At 40.3% G+C, this 27,682-nt stretch overlaps 2 protein-coding genes across 4 annotated transcripts in view; both read right to left on the bottom strand.

The window, feature by feature from the left end:
* The window catches only part of POSTN (periostin), a 529,487-nt gene that overhangs the window by 74,442 nt on the left and 427,363 nt on the right, over positions 1 to 27,682 (bottom strand). The gene's annotated exons all lie outside the window — the stretch shown is intronic.
* Positions 22,608 to 27,682, bottom strand: part of TRPC4 (transient receptor potential cation channel subfamily C member 4) — a 241,049-nt gene continuing 235,974 nt past the window's right edge. For all 3 annotated transcript variants that reach the window (XM_060194907.1, XM_060194906.1, XM_060194908.1), the window contains exons 9-11: positions 25,904 to 25,945; positions 25,675 to 25,764; positions 22,608 to 23,643 (exon numbers count right to left, since the gene is read on the bottom strand). In XM_060194907.1, coding sequence (XP_060050890.1) covers positions 22,927 to 23,643; positions 25,675 to 25,764; positions 25,904 to 25,945 — 849 coding nt within the window. In that variant the 3' untranslated portion in view covers positions 22,608 to 22,926. The remainder of the gene's footprint in view (positions 23,644 to 25,674; positions 25,765 to 25,903; positions 25,946 to 27,682) is intronic.

Here is a 27,682-nt window from a genome sequence, read left to right as displayed (position 1 = left end):
ATTCTTCTTCATTCTCATTCTCCTCACATACTCCCACCTTTGTGTTACTTGACTGCTTGAAGATCTTGCTAATATAAGCTACTTTCTTTTAATTGTACTTCCCTTTGGAGTGACACAATATTGAAACATTTTCTTTCACACCACTGGAGGTAACTTCTGTGCTGGAATTTCTCCTTCTCTTCCTCTGTCACTCTGTCCTGCTCTTTCCACCCCCACCCCCACCCCCCAAAGAAAAAGTTAACCTGGAGTTGTGAAGCCCCAATGATGACAAAAATAAATAAATAATTATACAAATAAAACAAAATAGGCTACAATAGAAAAACTGAACTCTATCAAAAATTAACAGCTCTTCTTCTTCCTCCTCTTCCTCCTCCTCCAGGGTTACCGTTGGGGCTCAGTGACTGCACTATGAATCTACTGCTCCTGGAGGCCATTTTGTTGCCCTTGTTGTTGTTGTTGGATAGGACAGAGAGAAACTGAGGGAGGAGGGGAAGCAGAGAGGGGGAGAGGAGGATAGACATCTGCAGACCTGCTTCCCTGCTTGTGAAGTGACCCCCCTGAAGGTGGAGAGGCAGGGGCTTGAACCGGGATCCTTGAGCTGGTCCTAGCACTTTGCAACCATGTGAGCTTAACCTGCTGCACTCTGGCTCCAACCTCCCCAGCCTTTCTTCTTCATAGACTATTAATAAAATGAAAAGGGAACCCAGTGAGAAAAAATATTTGAAAGTTTTATCTACACTACATAAAGAGCTCTCCAGGGTGGGGCTGATAGCATAATGGCTATGCAAACAGACTCACATGCCTGAGGCTCTAAGGTTCCAGGTTCAATCCCCCACACCATCATAAAACAGAACTGAGCAGTGCTCTGGTAAGAAAAAACAACTTTCAAAATTCAATAAGAGAGAAATAATTCAAGAATGGGCAAGGCATCTGAGCATATATTTCCCTAATAAAATTATACAAATGACCAATAAGCACACAAAAAAATTACTCAACATGGTTTACCATTTAAATAAATGCAAATCAAAATCATACAAGTAACCATGAATGTTTGAGTCAAAGCTCAGAAATAGATTTATACTTTGGAAGAATTAATGACATAGTATATAATAAGTGTTAAAATCACTCTTCTCATGTTAAGAATGGTCAGAAAACTTATTATTATTTAATATAAAACATTTAGTTAAAAATAAAACAAAGCTAATTAGAATTGTACTGATCTGATTTGCTTTAGAAAAATGTATAAGTCATTTATTATCTATAGATTTGAGGTTAGTATTATTAATACCATTGAGTGAAATTCTTATTTACTATTTTTATTTGATAGGACAGAGATAAATTGAGAAGGGAAGGGGAAATAGGAAGAGAAACACTGCAGACCTGCTACATTGTTCATAAAGTCCCCTGTCCCTCAACTCCCAAAGGTGAAGACCAAGGACTTACACCAGGGCCCTTGTACATGGTAACATGTACACTCAACCAAGTGTGTCACCCACCACCCAGCCCTGAGTAAAATCCTTGAAGTATAGCTTTTACAAATTTGAAAAGCTTACTTCTTTTTTAATTTTATAGTGCAAATTCAGTGACTTGCATAACACCTTCTATCTCTGCTTCAAGAGAGTTTTGGCATGACAGGCTCCCACATGAAATTCCTTAATGACTTTCAATTGTGCCCAATATAAAGATAGACGTTTGAGTAACTATCACTCATTTTTAGGAATTGCTATGTCTCTTTTTCTGAGAAGATCAGGCATGTTCAGTGTAGTATGACCATAGATTGTCTCTTTGTACCCAGACTAGGTTGGATGCCCTTTTACTGTCAACAGAGAGATTACATTTGCACTGAAATGATTAACTTTTTATTTGCTCTATGACATTTTATTTTATTGTTTTACTTTCGGAATGTATCACAAAATGTATGCTTAATCATTATTGCAAAGGCCATTTACCAGGTGGCTGGAAAAAAATTTGGAGATTGTAACTGATGAATGTACCACTAATTAAGGAAATTTATTCTAGGCATGAAATTAAAAACTTCATCTTTTTGTACTTCCCACTGCATTCTACCGCAGAGAAGATAAAAATCCATACCTTACATGAAAAAACAGTCTCTTTTCAAGTGGATTGATGGAAAAAAAAGAACAAGAAGCCTGCAGTCTGTGCCCACTAAGCATTATTTAGAGGGAAAACAATTGTCATCTCGTATAATATGAAGCATAAGAGAGATTTTTCTGACTTGATTTTATGAGATCTTTTGAAAACTTACACCATCTTCGTATCCTTATTGTCTCTCACAGACCCAAGTATCCAATTTGGAGAGAAAGTGAGATGTGATAGAGTCTGAATGAAAGTTAGAGACCCTGTGATCATTTTATGTATTGAGTAACAATCTCCAACTTTGTGTTTTGTAAATAATAACCTTGAATTTCATAGAAGCATTTGAATAGTTTCCACGGTCTTATTGTGATACTATCTACATATATTACAACAGCCTAGCAAAAATTACAACCCATATTTATGTAGGTCACACTAATAATTTTCTTATTTGATTTTCACCAGTTATCACTGGTGCTCCAATGCTCCTGGTGACCATATTTTCTTTTTCTCTCCCTTTTTCACTCTTTCCTTCTTCGTTTCATCTTTTTTGACAGAGACAGAGAGAAATTGACAGGAAAGGGGTGGGAAAAGATGGGGAGAGAGTAGAAGACCCAGAGGTGGCACATTGGGTTAAGCGCACATAGTACAAAGCTCAAGGACCCGTGCAAGGATCCTGCTTCGAAGCAGGTCTGAAAGAACACTTTCTCTTTTCTTCTCTATCTCCCTCACCCCTCTCATCTCTATGCTATCTAATTAAAAAAAAAAAGGAAACCAGGAAAAGCAGATTCATAGTGTTGGCACTGAGCCCCAGCTATAACCCTGGAGGAAGGGAGGGAGGGAAGGAGAGAGAGAGATGAAAAGTTAGTAGCATTATTTCACTTCTTGTGAAGTTGACCCCAGCAGATGGGTACACCCCTACCCAGCTCCTGATACTTTTCCTTTTTGGTGGTAACCTTAAAAACGCTTTTATAGGGGGTCGGCGGTACCACAGCAGGTTAAACGGACATGGTGCAAAGTGCAAGGACCAGCATAAGGATCCCTGTTTGAGCCCCTCGCTACCCACCTGCGGCAGGGCGGGGAGGCTCTCTTCACAAGCAGTGAAGCAGGTCTGCAAGTGTCTATCTTTTTCTACCCCTCTCTGTCTCCCCTCCTCTCTCAATTTCTCTCTGTCCTATCCAACAACAACATCAAGGCAACAATAACAATAATGACAACAACAGAGACAGCAAAATGAGGAAAAAAATGGCTTCCAGGAGCAGTGGATTCATAGTGCAGGCACCTAGCCCCAATGATAATCCTTGAGGCAAATAAAAAAAATGCTTTTATAAAGATTGCCTGTCACAGTCTTTATCACTCAATTTTTCTGTGTGTGTACCAAATTATTTTAATATGGCATGTATATCCAAATCTAGCTACAATTTCATTATCCTAGTTTTATTAAATTTACAGCAAGTCATTGTGTTACATTTATACGTAAGTTATTTTTCTGGCATATTATTAAAATCAAAGGAGCATTTCAAACAAATTATTGGCCATTTTATCATACATGCACACTAGTTTCATATTTGGTGATGATTATTCAGAAAATCAAAGATCAGATCACACTTCTACAATCCCAGCCTGAAAAAAATAACAAAGTGTGTTCATGAGGAGGGGTTGGGTGGGGAGAATACAGGTCCATGAAGGATGATAAATGACACAGTGGGGGTTGTATTGTTAAATGGGAAACTGAGGAATGTTATGCATGTACAAACTATTATATTTACTATTGAATATAAAACATTAATTCCCCAATAAAGAAATTAAAAAAATATTGTCCTTTTTTTTTAATTGCCACCAGGGTTATCACTGGTGCTCAGAGCCTGCATGACAAATCCAACACTCCTAGCAGCCATTTTTTCCTCCCTTCCTCCCTCCCTTCCTCCCATCCTTCCTTCCTCCGTTTCTTCCTCCTTCCCTCCCTTCCTTCTTCAGTTTTTCTTTTTAGACAGAAATTGAGAAATAAAGGGGAAGTATATTGGGGGGGCAGAGAGAGAGAGAGAGAGAGAGAGAGAGACATCTGCAAAATTGCTTCACTGCTCTCGAAGCTAAATTCTTCCTTCACCCTCCCCCACCAGGTGGGGAGCAGGGATTTGACATATGTTTGATCAACGTTCAAGTCCTGGCCCCACTGTACAGAAAGAAACTTTAGTGCTATGGTCTCTTTTCCTTTGTATTTTTCTCTGAAAAGTCAGCCTGTAGTGCTGAAGCCCCAATCACATTTTTTTAAAATCGATTTTGATACATAAATAAATAAAAAATAAACTAAGCATGCATCTCTCTACCCTAGGAATTTATGCTAGAGAAATAAAACTTAGATTCACAGAAAGACCTTTCTACAGAATGCATTTCAGCTTTACTTAGAATATTCATAAATAGATGTTAATAACTCTAGCCCACTTTAATGAGTGAAATGTCTGTGTTTCATGCATATCATAGAATAAGAAAACAATGAAACTGAAACAAACTTCTGGTAGATGAAACAAGGTGGATGGACATTGGTTGAATTATGTTGAAGGAAAAAGACTAGGTTATAAAATACTTGATCTCTCATATTTAACAACCTTGAAATAAAACATCTGTCAGGTTGCATCGCGGGGGAGAGAGAACAGACCAGAGCAGAGCAGGAACACAAATCTTTATTCACACGGGCACCCCAGAAATGGTGGAGAGCAGAATGGTTTAGGCCATGTGGAGCTAGCAAAATAGCCACCTCCCACTATCCCTAGCAGCCCTTCTCTGGGTTGCCGAAGAGAGAAATAAAACAAGAGAGAGAAAGCAAAAGCAGGAGGGCTTTTATGGGAGAAATTCCAGAAGTGGCAAGTTGGAACGGGATTGGCTAGAAAAAGGGGGTGAAGAGAGGCAAAAGGCATGCTGGGAAGGTGGAAGTGTACTAGCAACTGTTGTAATGGTTTTAACTAAGCTAGCAATACCCTGAGGGGATAACGTGGTGGATATCTGTAAATAAAACTTGCATGGAAATATAATGTTTTGTCAGCCCTGCCAATGTTCAACCACATCTGCACAATTACCCAACAACATTGATTGAAACAGGGAAGTTAATGTCTATTGGAATTGGGAAGATGGTAGGAGATAGATGTGATAAAAGAGCCACCAGGCATTTTTGTGACAAAGTCCTTGCACATTTATATATGTGATGAAATGATATCATACAGAATGCACACACACCGGCTCACTCATATAAGTATAGGAAAAACTGGATATTTTGAAAGCTTTTTGAATTATCTTGTTGTCAGTATTTTCTACTTTTGTATTACAGTTTTAAAACCTGCTTTCCTTGTGGATACATGGTACATAAAATATCATCATTTTTTAAAATTTTTACTTATAAAAAGGAAACACTGACAAAAAACATAGGATAAGAGCTATACAACTCCACACAATTCCCACCACTAGAACTCCATATCCCATCCCCTCCCTGATAGCTTTCCTATTCTTTATCCCTCTGGGAGTATGGATCCAGGATCATTATGGGGAAAACCATTATTACTAATCATCTGTATCAGGAACAACACAATGGACCCCTTTGTGGGTACCCGTAGGATCTTCCCCTAGATGTGGATCAACAAAGGTAGAGAATAACAACATTAAAAAAAAAACAAAAACAGCAGGACCATGGAAGGAATCCAAAGCCTCAGGCAAGTGTTGAGAACACTCAGCATTCCAATTTTTTTTTTTTTTTCCTCCAGAGTTATCTCTGGGGCTCAGTGCTGTCACTAGAAAGACCCAACACTGGCCGCCAGCTATAGACCAATTTCTCTCCTCTCTGTGTGTTACAAACTCCTTGAGAGGCTGCTTCTGTCACGTATTTCTCATCTTACAGAAAAATTCCTATCACCCGCCCAAGCTGGTTTCCGCCCAGGAAGATCTACCTGCGAACAAGTCCTGGCCCTCTCAACTTACATTGAAAATGGATTCCAGAAGAATTTAAAGACGGGTGCTGTCTTTGTTGATCTCACAGCAGCCTATGACACGGTCTGGCACCGTGGTCTCCTAGTCAAGATCTCAAGATGCCTGCCTCCATGGGTGGCCAACACTATATCGTTTCTTCTCCAAAACAGAAGATTCCGGGTGCATCTGGGAGGCAAGTCTAGCAGATGGAGACCTGTCTCAAGTGGCCTCCCCCAGGGCTCTGTTCTGGCTCCTACGCTATTTAATATTTACATCAATGACCTCCCAGAAACTTCTTCAAGGAAGTTCATCTACGCCGATGACATCTGCTGTGCAACTCAGGCATCCAAGTTTGACATCCTCGAGGAAACATTCACGAAGGACATGTCTCTGATATCTGATTACTGTAAAAAATGGCGACTAATCCCTAGCACTGCAAAAACGGTATCATCAGTTTTCCATCTACACCATGCCTTGGCCTCGCGTGAGCTTAATGTGCAGCTTGGCGATACGAGAATCCGGCATGAAGCCCAGCCAGTCTATCTTGGCGTTACTCTCGATCGCACTCTGTCATTTCACGAACATCTCATAAAAACTGCAGCAAAGGTGGGCGCGAGGAATAACATCATTGCAAGACTGGCCAGCTCCTCATGGGGAGCGAGCGCTTCCACACTACGATCATCATCTCTGGCATTATGCTATTCCACTGCAGAAAACTGTGCCCCAGTATGGTTCCGTAGCCCCCATGTCCACTTGGTCGATTCCAAATTATATTCCTCCATGAGAATAATTTCTGGAACCATCCGTTCCACCCCAGTTCCATGGCTGCCAGTTCTTAGCAACATCACCCCGCCAGATATTCGTCGGGATGCGGCATCATCTAAGTTCATTTCCCACGTCTACGCTCGACCGGACCTGCCAATATATGCGGATATCTTCACCCACCCTGTCCAACGCTTGACGTCTCGTCATCCAATCTGGTCTCCTACGCCTACACTGAACTTCTCTGTTCCAGACTCTTGGAAACAGAGCTGGCAGTCAGCTGAGGTAAAGAACAAACACCTCATCACAGACCCCTGCAAGCGTCAACCCAGCTTTGACCTAGCACATTATGATTGGGCCCTCCTCAATCGCTATCGAACAGGCCATGACCAGTGCGCCGCTATGTTCCATCGCTGGGGAGCCAGAGATGACCCAAACTGCCCCTGCGGCTACAGACAGACTATGACCCACATAGTCAACGACTGCCACCTCTCCAGATTCAAAGGAGGTCTCGAAACTTTACATCAGGCTCAACCTGACGCTGTTGACTGGCTATGGAAGAAGGGCAAACGCTAGAAGAAGAAGTGCTATCACTACGAGTCTGCTAATCCTAGTGGAAATCTGCCCCCCCCTTAATTGGATGGGACAGAGAGAAACTGAGAGGTGAGGGGGAGATAGGGAGAGAGAAAGACACTGCTTTGCGCCTTGTGAAGTGTCTGTGCTCTAGGTGGGGATCAAGGGCTCAAACCTGGATCCTTGGGTGGGTCCTTGCACTTAGTACTATGTACCTAACCTGGTGCACCACAGCCTGCCCCCCCATTCCAATTTTTATTCTATATTTTTTTCAAGCAAGAGAAGAATGAGAGAGGGAGAGACACCAAAGCACCATTCTACTCTCTATGGAGTTACCTTTGCTTTCCTGGTGCTCCCATGTAATGCAGGGACCCAATCTAGGTGCCCAAGTATGGTAGGTGTGTACTCTACTTACTGAACTATCTCCAGGACCTTTAATTTTACAACGACACATGAATCTACAGTGATCTCAACTTAAAAACAAACAAAGAAACAAAAAACCTTTATTTAAGAATGTAAGCAGGAGCTAGCAGAGTAGCTCACTTGGATAGCATATTGCTTTGCTATGTGTGATCCATGCTCTCCAGGTTCCAGTCCAGGCCTAGACATATTGAAGGAAGCTTTGATGCTGTGCTGTGGTCCCTTTACCTCTCAGTCAAAAATTTAAAAATAGTAAAAAGAGAAAGAGTAATAATCATGTATTAACTACTTTATGACATTTTTCCCTCTCTTTTTCTTTTCCTTCCTCCTTCCTTCCTTTTTCTCTCTTTTTCATCCCTACTTTCCTATTTGTTTGATATCTTTTTTTTTTTTTTTGACTCTCCGGTTATTGCTAGGACTCTGTGCCTGTACTACGAATCCATTGCTCCTAGAGGCCATTTTCCCCCTATTTTTGTTGCCTTTGTTGCCCTTGTTGTTGTTATTATTTTTATTGCTGTTGTTTTTGGATAGGACAGAGAGAAATTGAGAGAGCAGGGGAAGACAGAGAGAGGGAGAGAAAGATAGACACCTGCAGACCTGCTTCACCGCTTGTGAATTGACCCCCCTACAGGTGGGGAGTCGGGGGTTCAAACCCGGATCCTCACTGCTGGAATCCTTAGGCTGGTCCATGTGCTTCGGGCATGTGCTCTTAACCCGATCCACTACCACTCTGCCCCCTGTTTGATACTTTTAATTTTGGGAAAGAAATTCAACATAGTTTAGTATTTTAAAGATAGTGGAGACATTTAAAACATAAGTTTACCCTATGTGAAGTGCTCCACAGAACTATAAAAAGATAACAGCTTCTATCCTCCTTGCAGATCCCAGGTGCTTTACCTTCTGAACACTAAATTAACAGTGAATTATTTCCTGGGAGTCAATCAAACCTTTCTTAAGCACACTTATGTTTTGAAAGGAAGTCAGTGTAGACCACTTCTTATTCCCAGAGTGAGGAAGCCTGATTTATTATCTCCAGGCTTAGGAAAAGATAATTTTTAAGAGGAATAAAAGCATAGGTAAAAACAGTTAGATATAAAAGAAGCCATAAAACAGATCAATGGGGGAGTTGGGTGGTAGCGCAGTAGGTTAAGTGCAGGTGGCACAAAGCAAGGACAGGCATAAGGATCCCGGTTCCAGCCCTGGCTCCCCACCTGTAGGGGAGTCCCTTCACAGGCAGTGAAGCAGGTCTGCAGGTGTCTATCTTTCTCTCCCCTTCTCTGTCTTCCCCTCCTCTTTCTATTTCCCTCTGTCCTATCCAACAACGACGACAACAATGACAACAAATGGGAATAAATAAATATTAAAAAAACCCGAGCTCAATAGGAATTGATAAAATCCTGTATTAAATAAAATTCCCTAATATATTGTAAGTGTGACTATGATATAAGGCAGGAGGGAGAGTATTTGCAATTATTAATTAAAGAAAGATAGCTTAGCTTAAATAGCCAAAGTCTAGAATGACTGAAGTTAAGAAAATGACAGTGAGAAATGATATTGGGTTCATAGAGAGGTTACTTTGTGAAGGTTATGCTATGGAATCTGTACTTATTCACAGGATATTTAGAGAACTTGTGAACCTGTTGTAAATAGAGGAGGGAAGTGAATATAACCTTTTATTTATGCAAATAAGTAGCTTTTCCAGGATGATTTTTAAAATAGAATACGACTATGTTTCAATGGGCAAAGCAAGTAGCGACAGCATTTCTGTGACTGGATTAAAATGACACTAATACATTAAAAGGCTTCCATGGTGCCACAGTAAATGAAAACTGAGTTCTGAGTCGTGGAGATAATGTGGTCCATTATTAAAAATTATTAAAAATTATTAAAAAGGAATACACATTATTATTATTAAAAAAGAATACACATGCACACTTATTATTATTATTATTATTATTATTATTATTAAAGGAATACACATGCACACATAATCATGTATGAATGCATTTTGGAAGGCAAGTGAAAAGATGAAAAACAGTTACTTAGTAGCAGTGATTTCATTAAAGGATTAGGAATGAAGGAGAGGTGCAAACTCAAGTTGAGCCACACTACTCTTTTTTTAGTATTTATTTATTTATATATTCCATTTTATTGCCCTTGTTGTTTTTATTATTGTAGTTATTACTGTTGTCGTCATTGTTGGCTAGGACAGAGAGAAATGGAGAGAGGAGGGGAAGACAGAGAGTGGAAGAGAAAGACAGACACCTGCAGACCTGCTTCACTGCCTGAGAAGCGACACCCCTGCAGGTGGGGAGCTGGGGCTCAAACCGAGATCCTTATGCCTGTCCTTGCACTTTGCGCCACGTGTGATTAAACTGCTGCGCAACCGCCCGAATCCCACTACTCTTTTTTTAACTAATGAATCCATTTTTACCAGAGCACTGCTCAGCTCTGGCTTTTGATGGTGCAGGGGATTGAACCTGGGACTCTGGAGCCTCAGACATGAGAGTCTGTTTGCATAATCATTATGCCATCTACCCCTGCCCACACCACACTTTTTTTTTTTGGTGTGGTTAAATATGCAAGTTTATTTCTATGAAATTTAGTTGATGGAAATACATGCAGTGAGTGAAATAGACTTGTTCCAGAGTAGCACTGTGTAAGAGAAATGTATTGCAAGTTGCAACTGCCAATCACATGGATATTTATAAATGTACTTGTTGCTACATTAAAAAGGTAAAAAAAAAAAAAGGAATAAAATTCACTAGTATATTCCAAACCAGTGCGTCTAAAAATCCCATTTCCAAATGAAATCAGTATAAATATTCATAAGATACCATGCACATGCTCATTATTTCAGTGTTTAATTCTTTGGAATACACTTGTGGCATCTACTTATAGTTTTAGACTTACTGCACACTTAAATTGAGAAGAACCACATCCCAAGTGCTTAGTAGCCATACGTGGATAGTATCTACCATACTGCCATCATGACTCTACAAGAAAGGCATGCTCTTCCTCTTGAAATTCACCAGCAGAAACGGCTTCCCTGTTTTTCATTTCAGACACCATGACCAAACATGTCCCTGGTCCCATCGTCTCCATTGTGGTTCAACTTTATGTGTTCAAGATCTATCACTCTACTGTTGAGAAGACTTACTATTATGTAATGCATTTTATTATTACTAGGGTGATTACAGAATTACCACAGGATCTATAGTTGAAGTGCAAATGATGAACAGTATATTTTTGGAAGGTAGAAACAACCTTTTTTTAAAAAAATGAATAGATGAACACAATTATGTAGGGGAAAAAGTGATATGATATATATGCTGAATTCTAGCTGTGGAAGAGTTTGAGCAACTGGAAATATCATCTACTGAAGGAAAGAGGAAAAAGATAAATTTCCACCCAAAAGTCAGTTGTGTGTTTTTGTTACTAGGGCTATCACATGGGCTCACTGACTAGATAGGAACTTCAGCCTTCCTTCCTTCCTTCCTTCCTTCCTTCCTTCCTTCCTTCCTTCCTTCCTTCCTCCCTTACTCTCTCTCTCTTCTTCTTCTTCTAGCGTTTGCCCTTCTTCCGTAGCCAGTCAACAGCATCAGGTTGAGCCTGATGTAAAGTTTCGAGACCTCCTTTGAATCTGGAGAGGTGGCAGTCATTGACTATGTGGGTCATAGTCTGTCTGTAGCCGCAGGGGCAGTTTGGGTCATCTCTGGCTCCCCAGCGATGGAACATAGCGGCACACTGGCCATGGCCTGTTCGGTAGCGATTGAGGAGGGCCCAATCATAACGTGCTAGGTCAAAGCCGGGTTGACGCTTGCAGGGGTCTGTGATGAGGTGTTTGTTCTTTACCTCAGCTGACTGCCAACTCTGTTTCCAAGAGACTGGAACAGAGAAGTTCAGTGTAGGCGTAGGGGACCAGATTGGATGACGAGACGTCAAGCGTTGGACAGGGTGGGCGAAGATATCCGCGTATATTGGCAGGTCCGGTCGAGCATAGACGTGGGAAATGAACTTAGATGATGCTGCATCCTGACGAATACCTGGCGGGGTGATGTTGCTAAGAACTGGCAGCCATGGAACCGGGGTGGAACGGATGGTTCCAGAAATTATCTTCATGGAGGAATATAATTTGGAATCGACCAAGCGGACATGGGGGCTACGGAACCATACTGGGGCACAGTATTCTGCAGTGGAATAGCATAATGCCAGAGATGATGATTGTAGTGTGGAAGCGCTCGCGCCCCATGAGGAGCTGGCCAGTCTTGCAATGATGTTATTCCTCGCGCCCACCTTTGCTGCAGTTTTTGTGAGATGTTCGTGAAATGACAGAGTGCTATTGAGAGTAACGCCAAGATAGACTGGCTGGGCTTCATGCCCGATTCTCGTATCGCCAAGCTGCACATTAAGCTCACACGAGGCCGAGGCATGGTGTAGATGGAAAACTGATGATACCATTTTTGCAGTGCTAGGGATTAGTTGCCATTTTTTACAGTAATCAGATATCAGAGATATGTCTTTCGTGAGTGTTTCCTCGAGGATGTCAAACTTGGATGCCTGAGTTGCACAGCAGATGTCATTGGCGTAGATGAACTTCCTTGAAGAAGTTTCTGGGAGGTCATTGATGTAAATATTAAGTAGCGTAGGAGCCAGAACAGAGCCCTGGGGGAGGCCACTTGAGACAAGTCTCCATCTGCTAGACTTGTCACCCAGATGCACCCGGAATCTTCTGTTTTGGAGAAGAAACGATATAGTGTTGGCCACCCATGGAGGCAGGCATCTTGAGATCTTGACCAGGAGACCACGGTGCCAGACCGTGTCATAGGCTGCTGTGAGATCAACAAAGACAGCACCCGTCTTTAAATTCTTCTGGAATCCATTTTCAATGTAAGTTGAGAGGGCCAGGGCTTGTTCGCAGGTAGATCTTCCTGTGCGGAAACCAGCTTGGGCGGGTGATAGGAATTTCTCTGTAAGATGAGAAATATGTGACAGAAGCAGCCTCTCAAGGAGTTTGTAACACATGAAGAAGAGAGAAATTGGTCTATAGCTTGCGGCCAGTGTTGGGTCTTTCTTTGGTTTCAAAACCGCTATAATCTTCGCACGACGCCAAACTTTGGGCATAGACTCAGATTCCAAGATGTGGGACAGGAATGAAGCGAGCCACTTCTTTGCCGCGGGGCCCAGGTTAAGAATGAGTTCTGGGGTGATGTTATCATAGCCAGCAGCTGTTCCCGGTTTAACCCTCTTCAAAGCGTCTTCCAGTTCAGACAGTGTAAAGGGAGAGAGTTTTGGAGATGGACAAGATAACTGGAAGTGGGATGACCACTCATGGGAAATTTCTCTTTTCCAGACTGGGTCGATCTTAGCACGTCCAACTTGAGTTAGGTGACTGGCCACTGAGTTTGGAGATACGGGAGGATGGGAGACGGGAGGGGGTTGGCTACCGGCACCCAGTCTGTGAAGAAGCTTCCAGGCCTTCCTACTTGAGTGGGTGAAGTTCAGACTTTCCATGAGTTGTTGCCAGTGGGCTTGGCGTGCTGCATCCAGGGATGCATTGGATCGACCTTCCCGTGGTGCATCCCGTGAGTACCCATTCATTGGGGAAACTGACGATCCTTCCTAGCCGACTGAATCCACATGGATCCCAGTCACTTTCAAAGCCAGCAACAAGCAGCTCCTGCCAGCTTTCAAGCTGTTGGTCCTGCTCTTCGAGTTCTCCAACTTAATGTTGAGGGGCTGTCCTTTGCCAAACGCGTTCTTATTGGTCAATTGGCGATTCAGCATCAGGCAGATGTTATCTGCCTACAAGAAACACATATAGCAGTCGATGAAGCTGCTCGATTCACCATCAGTGGATTCGATTTAATATGCTATAATCTCCATCCTAAACATGGCCGAGCCATCTACGCCAAATCGTGTCTTGTGGACGTTTACCATACGGCCTCTTCGACCTTCTATGACTCCATTACTATTGGAACTATTCAGCTCGTCAACGTATATAAGCCTCCCAGTGCCTCATGGGATAATGAGGTCCTGCCTAGCCAGAATCACCCAACCATTTAGTTGGAGACTTTAATAGTCATCACCAAGACTGGGGATATTCCTCCACTCGTGCTGACGGCTCTATCTTAGCTGACTGGGCTTCAGCGAATGACCTCTCCCTATTATACGATCCCAAACAGCCAGGCTCTTTTCACAGTGCTAGATGGAATAAAGACTCGTCACCCGACCTGTGCTGGATTAGCACAGTCAACGGCCAAGCCTTTCCCACTACGAGACAAGTTCTCAAGATCTTCCCGCACAGTCATCACCGCCCAGCTATCATCCACATTGGTCTCCAGCTCCCACTGATTCTGTGCTCGGAGAAACTAAGATGGAACTTTCGGAAAGCAAACTGGCGTCTGTTCAGTGATCTTACCAACAAATCTATTCCTGCAATTCCAATTAACTCTATCCCCTTTGAAGATTCCTACAGGCGCTTCCACCAAGCCATCTTCAAAGCAGCTTCCCAAGCCATTCCTCGTGGGAGACGTGCTAACTATACGCCTTGTCTTGATGCTGAATGCGAGCAACTACTAAAGCAGTATGATGAGTCGGGCGACCCAGATATGGCTGACCATCTCATTGCTTCTCTCTCTCTCTCATAGATACACAAAGAAATAGAAAGGAGGAGGACAGAGAGGGAAAGAGAAAGTCCACTTCAGCACTGCTTCACTGCTTATGAAGCCCCCTCCCACCCACCAATGAGGACTAAGGGCTTGAACCCAGACCCTTGTGCATGGTCATATGTGTACTCTCCTGGGAGTGCCACTGCCCACTCCCATTGAGACATTTATCAGCTAATTTTTCATCTGAGTATCTAGATGAAAAACTTTTAAGTTCCACTCAGTCTCTGAGAAAACTTAGTAGGTACCACAAATCTCTAGTTACCATTACAGGATTGACTTTTTTTTTTTTTTTAATATGGATTCAAAGACATATAGAGGGAGAGACAACACAGCAACACCACAACTTTCCTCAGAGCTTTACACCAGAGCTTTCTTCAGTGCTCTGCATCAGAGATATCCTTCATTTTTTGGCTTGTGGTTCTGGTTGTTGAAATTGATCCACTGTGCCTGACTTCTTCTTCTTCTAGCGTTTGCCGTTCTTCCGTAGCCAGTCAACAGCGTCAGGTTGAAAGCTGTCAGGAGCTGCTTGTTGCTGGCTTTGAAAGTGACTGGGATCCATGTGGATTCAGTCAGCTAGGAAGGATCGTCAGTTTCCCCAATGAATGGGGACTAAGCACACCTAAGACACGGTGACTTATTTCTCTCTCCTCTCTCCATCCTTCCCCTCTTCTTTCTCTTTCTCTCCCTCTCCCTCTCTCTCTCCTCCAGGGCTAACGTTGGGGTTCAGTGCCAGCACTATAAATCCACTGCTCCCAGTGACCATTTGTATTTACATATTTATTGAATAGGACAGAGAGAAATTGAGAGGGATAGGGAAGATAGAGAAGAGGAGAGAAAGACACTTGCAAACTTGCTTCACTGCTAGTGAAGTGACTCCTTGCAGGTGGGGGAACTGGCAGCTTGAACCAGGATCTTTGAGCTTCATACTATGTGTGTTTAACCTGGTGTGCCACCGCTTGCCCCCCCACCCCCATGAGTTATTTCTCTGTCTCCAGTTGTGAAATGTTTTTAAAAAGTCATGTGACTAAAATGCAATGTAAAGCATGGTGAAAGAACTAGAATAATGTTTTCAAAGTTGGATTTAAGGAAAAAGCCAGATATGTCAAAACATCTCAATTCTAGAGTTACTGATAGGTCAGAATTTTGGAGACTGTAAGAAAAAAATTAAACTAATGAAGTGATTTCTAAAATGGATAAATGCTCATACATTTTTCTTTTTAAAAGTTTGTGTCACTGTGGACATTTTTAATTTTATTTTCACTTGTATTGGTGATTTGACAGTGTCCTAAAATATTACAAGTTTTAGGGGTATAATTTCACACCCACACATGGTGATCAGGATTCATGTTTAGAGATACATGATAGAATTTGCTAAGCTGGTTTTCAGTAACACTCTGAAATGTCTTAACCAGCAGTTGTCTACACTGTGCATCATTTTGGGTTATTCTACAAAAACAAAACACAATAAGAATTAAGAGTAGTATGTACTTGTTGTCTGCACTTCAACAAAAAGTTATAGGGAGGGTTGGGACATCGAGCTGTGGTGGTGGATGCAGTGTGGACCTACATACTATATCTTGTAAACTACTATTAATCATAAATAAATAGAGACCTAAGCTATGGATGAGCATGTTTTTTATCATGGGAAGATAAGAAATTGTATGCATGCACCAACAACTGTACTGTAAATCATTAGCCTCCTTCTCACCCCATTAAAATGATAAAAGAAAAAAAGTCATAGGACTATACAGTCATTCAACTTCTGAAATGATACATCAGACAAGAGCCTAATAACCAAGATATATAAAGAGCTTACCAAACTTAGCAACAAAAAAAGCAAATGACCCAATTCAAAAAGTGGAGAGAGGATATGAACAGAATATTCACTAACAGAAGAGATACAGAAGGCCAACAGACATATGAAAAAGTGCTCCAAGTTACTGATTGTCAGAGAAATGCAAATAAAGACAACAATGAGGTACCATCTCACTCTGTGAGAATGTCATACATCAGAAATGACAGCAACAAATGCTGGAAAGGATCTCTTTTACACTGCTGGTGGGAATGTAAACTGATGCAACCCTTGTAGAGAGCAGTCTGGAGAACCCTCAAAAGGCTATAAATAGACCTTCCTTATGAACCAGTAATTCCTCTCCTAGGGACATATATCCTAGGAGTTAAGCACACCCATCTAAAAAGATATGTGTACACCTATGTTCATAGAAGCACAATTTGTAATAGCTAAAACCTGGAAGCAACCCAGGTGCCCAACAACAGATGAGTGACTGAGAAAGTTGTGATATATACACACAATAGAATACTACTCCAGCTATTAAGAATAATGAATCCACCTTCTCTGACCCATCCTGGATGGTGCTAGAAGGAATTATGTTAAGTGAGATAAGTTAGAATGAGAATGATGAGTATGGGATTATCCTACTCATAAACAAGTTGAGAAAGAACAGAAAGGGAAACACAAAGCAGAAACTGATTTAAGTTTGAAGTATTGCACCAAAGTAAAAAAAACTCTGGGGGGGGGAGAGAGAGGGTAGATTTTCAGCTCTACTATAGGGGTAGAGACACAGACCTTTGATGGTAGGAATGGTGTTAATATACACTCATATTAACTCGTAGTCTTATGAATCACTAATTGATATGAGGGGGGGACAGATTAAATGTCTTGACATTTTTGATGCATAGATTCCAGTTCTGACTATATATTCCTTCAATCTAAACACTTAAGAATTCAAATTGATAACCTGGCTGAATTTTAACAGTGGGCTTACATTGTTAATAAGTTTCTAACAATGACTTTTTAAAAAAAAATATTAGATCACCAATAATCTTAGACCAGGGAGACCAGAGGTGACTGGTCTTGTCACTATATAAGATACAGTTAATTGAAAATAGCATTAAATGACATGAATCATGGTAAGGTCTTGTATGGCACAGTAAATCCTAACCATGGGATTTTCAAAGTCAACCAAATTTCTGAATAACTTGGTTATAACAATAACTGTCTATTGCCTTCTTAAACTCTAAGACAGCAGCCCCACCCCCCAATTCTCTATAAAACCCTTATTTCTCCCAGTCCTGGAACCTCTGGGATGTGTCTCCTTTTCCTTCATGCATCTCTCAGTCCACACCATTTGATATTTCATCTGATTTCAACCAAATCAATGCAGCCAGTGCCAACCACCTTAATGTTTCACTTCAGACAGTGTTCAGAGACTCTAGGTGTAGAATGTCAACCCTTCAGCTCAATTACCTTTCCTAGCTCATAGGACTCCTTAATTCACTTTAGGGTGGTGCACTTACTAACAAAGCCACAGAACCTAGATATAGACCAAGGCCTATGAGATAGAGGACATGGGGGAGTTAGGCAGTAGTGCAGTGGGTTAAGCTCAGGTGGCACAAAGCGCAAGGACCAGCATAAGGATCTGGGTTCGAGCCCCCGGCTCCCTACCTACAAGGAAGTTGCTTCACAGGAGGTGAAGCATGTCTGCAGGTGTCTATCTTTGTCTCCTTCTCTCTGTCTTCCCCTCCTCTCTCTATTTCTCTCTGTCCTATCCAACAACGATGACATCAATAACAACAACAATAATAACTACAACAATAAAACAACAAGGAATAAATAAATAAATATTAAAAAAAGATAGAGCACATGTGCACATGTATCCATAAGTTAGGGGAAATATGCACTTTAAAGTAAAAGTGCACAACAGTTTGCAGTGACTCAATAAGTGAAGCAAGCAAGTGGAAAGACCTAAAAAAGACACCATAAAGTACTTAATCAAATAGTTTCTACTTAGACCTAGAGATCTTCCTCACACACTTCCTATTTCACTTCCCTCAGTAACTCTAAGGCTAACCGTGTCAGATAAAGTTAAGATTGCAAAAGCTGGATAAGGGCAAGAAGCCAGCATACCTTAATGATGGCTCTCTTGGTCACTGTCAGACCACCTCATTATCCAGGGCCCTAGTAAAGGAATCCTGTTTCCCAGATAGATATGATGGGCCTAGACATCTAACAGATCCCTCTCTCCACCATCACTGGTCACTTCCATCAAGAACATTATCATAAGCCCACTTGTGGGCCTCTATAGGACCTTCCCCTCAATGTATTAGGTCTGTTCCACTCTCTGAAGAAAGGCTGGGTCAACATACTCTGCCACTCAAGGAAGGCAGGTTCTGAAATGAGTGCAGTTTAGAACGTTCCTAGTTACGACCAAGGAATGTGAGCTCAGGCCTACAAGAATGCAGAGGTTTCACAGGATCCCATGCTGAATATGGGCCCTAGATCGAATCAATGGGGTTTATAGTTAATGAAATTTACATACTTATCCCATATTTGGGAGCTACTCTCTGCCCTGATCCAGCTTTCTAGTCTTATTCCCAACTCTGACACCACTTCCCCAGACAAAACCTTTAGCCTGCCTGCATGTTAGCTGTCAGACTCAGGCAAAAACGACTAAAGTCATTGGCCCCTTGGAATATGCCTAAAATAGACTTCCTAGCGTTTTCCAAAATGGAGGTCTCAAAGCATAGCTACTATATTCTTACCTTTAGATTCCTGATTATTAAACAATTTGTTCTGTTTTATATCTTACTGCTTTTCAGTCACCAAACTGCAGTTGTTACCATGACGACAACCTGACTTCCTTGGGCAAATGACCTCACCAATGTGTCCTGGAACCCCACCTCTCAAGAGCCCTGCCCCAACAGGGAAAGATAGAAATAGGCTAGGAGTATGGATTGACCTGCCAGTGGAGAAGCAATTACAGAAGCCAGATCTTCCACCTTCTATACCCCATAATGCTACTTGGTCCATGCTCCCAGAGGGTTAAAGAGTAGGAAAGTTTCCAATGGAGGGGAAGAGATGTGGAGCTCTGGTAGCAGGAACTGTGTGGAATTGTACTCTTCTTATCCTATGGTCTTGTAGATCATAATTAAATCAATAAAAAAAAAGAAGATAAAGTGTCAGGTTACTATTCAGGTTAAAGCAAGAAAATGAGCATGTTTTTGCAGTAGTTTAATTGCCAGCCAGTAAATAAAATATCTAGTTTAGGAAAATTTGATATGCAAATATACAGCTTATTAACAGGCAGATTTGAGAATGAGTGCTATTTTGAAAAATAATTTATCATTTTACAAAACAATTCACTACCATTTTTTTTTACATAGCCAGTTTTCCTCCTACAGTTAATAGAGATGTATTTACACAGACATGTCTAGGAATACATTTATCCCAGTAGTGAGGTACACCTTTATAACATTCTTCTCGTAAATAGATTGTCCAAAATAGATCTGTGATAAATGAAATATTGTTAGGTTAATATCAATTCTACTGAAGGCAAACCGAATTTTCTAAGTGATCTTTTCCTACCCCTGATAGTAAACAGATAAATGTGCATGATTCTGATCTCAAGATCATGTGGGCATGAACATATGAAGCTTTATTTATGAAGGGTGATAGCAAGCCTCCCTTTGATGTTTAGGCATTTCTGTTAGTTGACATCTGAGTAGGAATGAAAGGAAACCCCAAATTGCTCTAAAACCTAAAGAAATGGCTTGCCATCCCACCACATTTTGTTTTCTTATTTCTTTTCCCTACTCTGTTCTGTTTCAGCTTCATGAGTGCTATCTGGCAACACTATATATTTAGAAGAATAATACATTCTAGAACATATGGTCCTTCCAAACAATGGCCAATATTTTGTTTCAAAATAAATGTGTCTATCAGTGACAAATGAAGACTGTTAGAAACCACAACATTCAGGTCACTATAAAGCAGAATGTCACTGATTTCAAATAAATCCCTCTGTTACCGTGTTGATCAGCTGATGTACTGGCACCCTCACTCATGACAGAGAAGCTACTAGGAAAGAACATTCTACTTATATTATTCCTTTTCTGTTGGAGAAGAAAAAAATTGACAGTAAATTCTGCAAAAATATGTATTATGGTGTTCTATGCCATCTTTAGAAAAAAAAATCTAACCATTGGAAAATATTCCAATTATTGGAAACAAGCCTACAATTCTTAGTATGTCTGACTTTGAACAAATTTGCATATCTAACCATTCCTAAGACTTACTGTGAGTGCTAACACACTTTAGAAGGAATGCTTGAGGCAATAAATACATTCATATGAATGTTTCTCCAAACCTACTTGGTCCTAGCCTAAGACAACACCAGATTTAGAATTAAGTACTAGCTGATGTCTCTGAATTTTCTGAATACTAAAATCTAATATTTTCAACTTGAGGTTTGAGACCCCCCCTTACTAAATGAGTGTATTTGAGTCTAGTAATGTCTATTATGTAAGCAAGGATAGATAATCAAATAGATTAATATGTTTAATGATACACAACTCTTTTGCTTTACCAAAAAAGGAACATAAACTTGTGGCATTCAGCAAATAGTCTTCTCAATACATAGTATTTCCGAATTGGCACCAAAATCTGTACATATCATTTTGCTGGGTTTGTTTGTGTTCTGAGAGGCACTAGAATGTAGTACTTAAGAGCATGGCCCTTAGCTTAGAGAGTGCTTGTGTCAGTTTCCTCATATATCAAAGGAAGATAAGAACAGAAGATACTTCAGAGGGTTGTTGTGAGCTGTATTTATGTGCTAGTAGATGTATTGCACAGAGACAGGGACTGACATTGTTATTGCTGTTACTTTTCAGTTTTAATGAAATGTGGCAATCAGAAACAGAAGTTTGTAAAACTGTGTGATTTGGGGGTCAATGATGACCCTTATATGTGATTTCTCTAGCCCACAGAGATATTTTTTTTTATAAGTAATACAAATTTGGAGCCTTTTAATGATTGATTTGAAAGTTGCTATCCAGGTCAACTTGGAGCTTTTTTAAAAAATTATTAATTTGTAATAAATGCTAATTGAATCTAGTGATGACATATATTTTCATGGTGACTTAAACAGACATAGCGGTATGTCATTTTAAGAAGTTTGTCAATCTCTTTTTTTCTATAAAATGAAAATATTTTCCTTTTAGAAGTTCAGTGATTGGTTGCAATATAAATATAAGTTAAATTACCTTAAATACAACAGAGAAAATAAGTCATTAAGCATGTGTTGTGATAGAGACAATTATACAACTACTGGTAAATTTAATGATGATGGTGAGAGATGATGATGATGATGATGATGATTATGATTTTTGCAGAGCTGGGTTCTTGTGCATTCATGATTTCACTCCTCCCAGGCCTTGTTTCCTTTCAGACAGAGAGGGAGAGATAAACAGAAAAAGGGAGAGATAACGCAACATCAGAGTTTCCTCTGCCACCATAGCACCTTTCCTGTAGTACCTGGATTGTGCAGATGGCAAGGCATGTGTCCTGTGTACTGAGCTATCTCTCCAATTCTGAGACTTGAATTTTAAAGAGACATTTCCATTACTGGTGGATAAAAAGTGGAAAATATTTCGGTTTTTGCAGTGTAACACATGCTGCACTGATTGAAAATAGAAATTCGATTTGTGTCTATTTAGATCCTTAGAATGAATTATCACCTGGATATTATGAGTCATTTAGTCATCTTGCTTTGTTTAAGGTCTTTGAACTATCCTAACTGATTACTGCTCTTTATCCAGCACTAAGGACCTTTACTACATTTTTGAAATTCTGCTGTTTATAAAGCCTCACATTTATATAGATTTGTAGTGAAACCTGAAAAGGGTGATTAAAAAAAAAAACTTGACATACAACCATTTTGTTTCAGACAGAAGTAGTTATATAACTCACTAGTCATCAAAATTTACTAAGACAAAATATTTCTCTTACTTGCATTTCTCTTACTTACTGATGGGAAAAACTGGGCAACCGAAAACTCTAGAAAAATAGACCTGACTTTCATTTTATGAGTGTGTTCGATCACTACTCCATGAGAAAACTTGCTTATATTGTGTCCTCTATTTATTTACATATTCTTAAGAAATGATTTGGTAATATTTGTGTTTTAAAGCCAGACTGTAGGGTTGAGTAAAAAGTCCTTGGGGAGTTGCCACAGCTAGAGACCTTTAAAAATTATGAAAAGCGCTAATATTTTAGCTACAGTGTTTTTTTTTGCATATAAAAATATCTATTAGAGGAATCAGCTACCACATGAAAACAATTGCATTTGTTTTAATTGAAAAAGATAGCTAAAAATTCCCTGTGGGTTATTGCAACGGTACAAGAATACAAGGTGCATTTATTAACAACAGCAACAACAAAAAAGAGTAGAACAAGTAGTGACAGCAAAAGCAGGCTACAAAACAAGAGTTTTTGATAGCCTTTGCCTTATTTAAACAGACTATAGGTTAATATGTCACGGTTGGTAAAATGTAGGTTAGCATTTGCTAGTTTACTTTGTAATATTCCCCCCACCTAGAGCACTATGGAAAATATACATATATTTGCCTGATAAACATTCCCTCCTTCGAGTTATCACAGCCTCGTGGTCACATAATCTTCGTGGGTGACTGTGTCTGTGAGGTCCAAATCATAGTCTATGCTAGAGTCCTCATCCTTTGCATGCTTCTCCTTTGGTATGATAGGAACAGTGTCCTCCACCACTACCTTCTCTGACGTGAAGGAACACACTCTCTTGCCTACCTGCAATCCCAAGGAGTCCGTGTTCCTTTCTCGATGGTCCACTAATACACACTGTTCACTGAGACCGGGGATGCTCAGATCACCCCGTGCAGCCAATCCTCCTCGTGATTCCAGTTGAATATTTCTCTCCAGTGGTCCTTCAGCCCTTTGGCGAGCAACCTCTTCTGAAACAGAGAAGATTTGGTTTGCGTTCTGCTCGGCAGTGTTTTGTTTCGAGCGTCTGTGAAACAACCCGAAGTGTTTTATGTCAGATACAAAATTCACTTTTCTCTGCTTCTCTCGCGGTGGCTCCTGCACCACCAAGGCAGAGCCATTGCTGATGTTGTGTCTTTCAGAGGCAATGGCTGCAGACCGTGGATGAATCAGTGTGGTTAAGTCGAAAAGGCTGAAGTTCTTTTTCCTGTCCTTGCTACTTCCTTCATTATCACTCTTTTCATCTGAGTCTGCCGAATTAGAGGACTCTTTCGCGGACTGTACTGTAGCAAGTTTGCTTCCTCTTAGTAAGCCCAGAACCTCAAAGCGGAAGCTAGATATGTCCTGCTTTAATTCCTAAGTAAAATTTCAAAGAGACAGAGTTAGTTTGTGACTTGGACCAACATTACAAAACATTATTTGCTCATTTTTATATGAAGGCCTGGCGTGCTCTCCTCCACTGTAAAGATCTAAGATTCCACCATGGCTCTGGTCTTACTCGGGGTTCATTGTCAGTTCTCTTCCTGGCACTATTGTCACTATGCGGTCCACTAAGTTTTCCTGTTGGGGTTCTGTACTAGCTAGGAAATTTCTAAGGCTATTGTAAAAAAAAAAAAAAAAAAGACAAGGATGAGATCTTTTCCATCACTGTATAATCTAATACGTTGGGTTTCTTGGGACTACAGTTTCACAATTTCCTCTACAAAATGTCCATCTGCTAACAAATCACCTAACATTTTGTCAGGATTTTTTTTTGTTTTGTTTTGTTTTTGCCTCCAGGGCTATCGCTGGGGCTTGGTGTCTCACTATAAATCCACTGCTTCTGAAGCTATTTTCCCCATTTTTGTTGCCCTTGTTGTTGTTATTGCTGTTGTTGTTGTTGGATAGGACAGAGAGAAAGTGAGAGAGGAAGGCAAGGCAGAGAGGGGGAAAGATAGACTCCTGCAGACCTGCTTTACCGCTTGTGAAGAGAACCCCTCCCCCTGCAGGTGGGAAGTCGGAGGCTTGAACCTGGACTCTTACTCTGGTACATGTGTACTTAAGCCACTGCACTGCAGCCTGGCCTCCAGGAATTTTTATTTTTGAAGAAAATTTTTGATATAAGAATATTTTGTTGTCCAAAGGACAATAATAGTAATAAAAAAAGTTGAGTTCAGCCTTGAGAGTTGGAGTTGTCAATGCTTACTTTTTTCTTTTTAGAGTTGATTTTACCTCTAGGTTGGTCACTAAATTAAGTAAAGTATTTTGGACCAGACTGTAATTCTCAGATGAGCCTTTATCTTCCACCTTTTTTGGAAAACTGAATATTTTGATTTTTATTTACTTTTTATTGAATAGAGATAGAGAAATTGAAAGGAGGGAACGGAGGGAAGGTACGAATGAGACAGAGAGACACCTGTAGCCCTGCTTCACCACTTGTGAAACTTTTCCCTTGCAGAAGGAAACCAGAGTTTTTAAAAACTCACCATGATTTCTAAGCCTGAAACATTCAGTCACTCACACACTAACAATAACAAAAATCTTGTGTAGTCTAGGGGCTGGGTAGTGAAGCATCCTATGGAGCACACATGTTACCATGCACACGGACCTGGATTCAAGTCCCTAGTCCTTACCTTCAGGGGGCGGGGAAGCCTCACAAGGGGTAAAATAGTACTGCAGGGAGTTGAGTCAGGCTGTAGCACAGTGGGTTAAGCACAGGTGACACAAAGCATAAGGACTGGCATAAGGATCCCAGTTTAAGCCCCTGGCTCCCCACCTGCAGGGCAGTCGCTTCACAGGCAGTGAAGCAGGTCGTCTATCGTCTATCTTTCTCTCCCCCTCTGCTTCCCCTCCTCTCTCCATTTCTCTCTGTCCTATCCAACAATGACTACAAAAAGGGCAACAGAAGGGAATAAATAAATATTTTTAAAAAATGGTACTGCAGATACCTATCTTTCTCTCTACTTCCCCATCTCTATCAATTTCTCTCTATCCTATCCAATAAAATGAAAAAAAAAAAAAGCCTCTAGGAGCAGTGGATTCATAGTGCAGGCACTAAGTTCCCCAAATAACTCTGGAGCCAAGAAAAACAAAAAAAACAAAACAAAAACCTAAACTTTGCTCAACAAAATGTTACTGGGATCAGCATATGAGAATGTCATAAAGATTTTTCTCTTCTCCTTAAGTCCCCTTGACATTTCTGATCAAGCCTGTTTGAAAACTGTATTTTGAAAAGAAATTTCAACAATTTTTTTTTGATAATTCGATTTAGACTTTACTTTAGAAATCAGAAGACAGAGGCTCGCTGAAACACATGCTTTGAGTTGCAGCCCTGACTTTAAATATGTCGTGTCTTGAGTCTACACTGTGCAGCATCTGCTTTGTGGTGATAAAGATGGAAATGGTTACCTTAAAGTTCTCTTCTGTCAGGCCTTCTTCTGTTTTGGCATCTCTGATCATTGCAGCCACATATCGCTTCACCAGGTTCCTCATAACTTCCTGCAGCATTTTTAAGACAACAGAATTGACAGTCAACGAATAAATATGACTGTTTGTTTTTTTTCCTTTCTTTGAGCTACTGCTGAAAAGGGGTCTGGGCCTAATGTAAATTTCCAGATATAATACAGAAATTACTTACTTGATATTGATGATGTCTTCTCAGATTATCGGCAGCTCGCCTCTATAATGGAAAGGGATATTAACTTTGGTTATATTGACAAATTGTTATTCGGAAGTAAATAGTTAATTATTCTTTTTATCAAGATTATCTTTGTCCAGAGTGAGAATTTTAGTAGCCAATGGGAAGTAGCCAAAAAGTGGTTCATGTCAATCTAAAGGAAATGAGTGAACTCAATCAACAAAGCACTATGGTATATAATGTATGTGGCATTTAATATATAGGGTAAATTGACATGATGGAAATATTTTTTAATAATACTGAGTAATAAATAACTAGGTAATCACAGTTCATATCCTGAGTCATTTAAAATGATGCTGGGCTTGACATGGAGCATCTTCAAATGAAATACAAAATGTATCCAGTAATAATTTGACAAAGAGCCAGGTGGTGGAATGCCTGGTAAAGCAAACACACATGTTAAAGTGTACAAAGACCTGGCCTTAGCCCTCAGTCTCCACCTGCAGGGAGGAAGACTCACGAGTGGTGAAGTAGTGCTGTAGTTGTTTTTCTTTCTCCCTCTCTGTTTCTCCCTTCCCTCTTGTTTTATATGTCTATATACAATAAATAACCCAAGAAAAGAGATTTTAAAAGAAGAATCTTGTGACCTGGTGGTGCACCTAGTTGAGCGCATGTATTACAATGTGCAATGACCTGGGTTTGAGACCCTGGTCCCCAGCTGCAAGGGGAAAGCTTTGCGGGTGGTGAAGGAGAGCTGTAGGTGTCTCTCTGTCTCTCTCCCTCTCTATCACCTTCTTGATTTCTGGTTGTCTCTATCTAATAAATAAAAATAATTAAACATTTTTGGAAAAGAAGAATCTGATAGAATAAGAACCTAACTATAAAGCAATGTGAAGGACTTCATAAAATATCAACATAGCAAAGCTTAGGTACTTAGCTCCCATATACAACATGTACTGACAAATTGTGTTAGCAAATAAACTCCTTAAAACTAACTTCAATCAGATGTGCACTGTGAAGGGATCATTGTCTTAGTAAGCTAATTAGATTTAGCAAAAAATAATTCTGTTGAAACATAGAGAACATTATTATATCATATTTCAAATCAACATGAACCCCGGATGTCATTATGAAGAGATCAGAATTATTAGAGAGCAGAATTAGAGTTAGCACAACCTAGTGATTTTTCAGTGAAGAAAAATAGAACTGTATCATGACTGAACGTCCATTACAAACTGAGTTTGACAATAAAGGGCACTAAACTTAAACATTTGCAGACTTTATAAGTATTCTAAAGATATTGAAAAAAGCTATAATTCAACTTTATGCATGTTGAATAAATAGCACTACTAGTTCTTAAGAAAACAGGTCAGAATAGTCTAAATAAAAGTGCTTCTGTAATAATCAATTTAGTTAATTGTGAACTAGCAAAAGAGAGAACAGCTTTGGCTTCAAAAAAAATCGTTTGCTTTATTTCCTTGTTACTTAAATGGTGTGCCCCCCCAAATTACAGACTTATAAAATGAATTTATTATTATTTTTAACTAGAGCACGTCTCAGCTCTGGCTGATGGTGATGATGGGGATTGAACCTCTGACCTGGAAGCCTCAGGCATGGAAATCTTTTTGCATAGCCACCATGCTATCTTCTCGATCCTAAACTGAAGCTTTGACATGATTTCAAACTCTTTGAAAAGAGGTATGCACACATCACTGTGAAATGCTGTCAAACAACATAATGGTTATGTAAAAAAAAATGCTTATCCCTGGGGGCCAGGCC

Source organism: Erinaceus europaeus, chromosome 7 (assembly GCF_950295315.1).
Source record: "Erinaceus europaeus chromosome 7, mEriEur2.1, whole genome shotgun sequence".
In the NCBI taxonomy this organism is placed as follows: domain Eukaryota; kingdom Metazoa; phylum Chordata; class Mammalia; order Eulipotyphla; family Erinaceidae; genus Erinaceus; species Erinaceus europaeus.
This window is presented reverse-complemented; position numbering and strand designations above follow the sequence as displayed.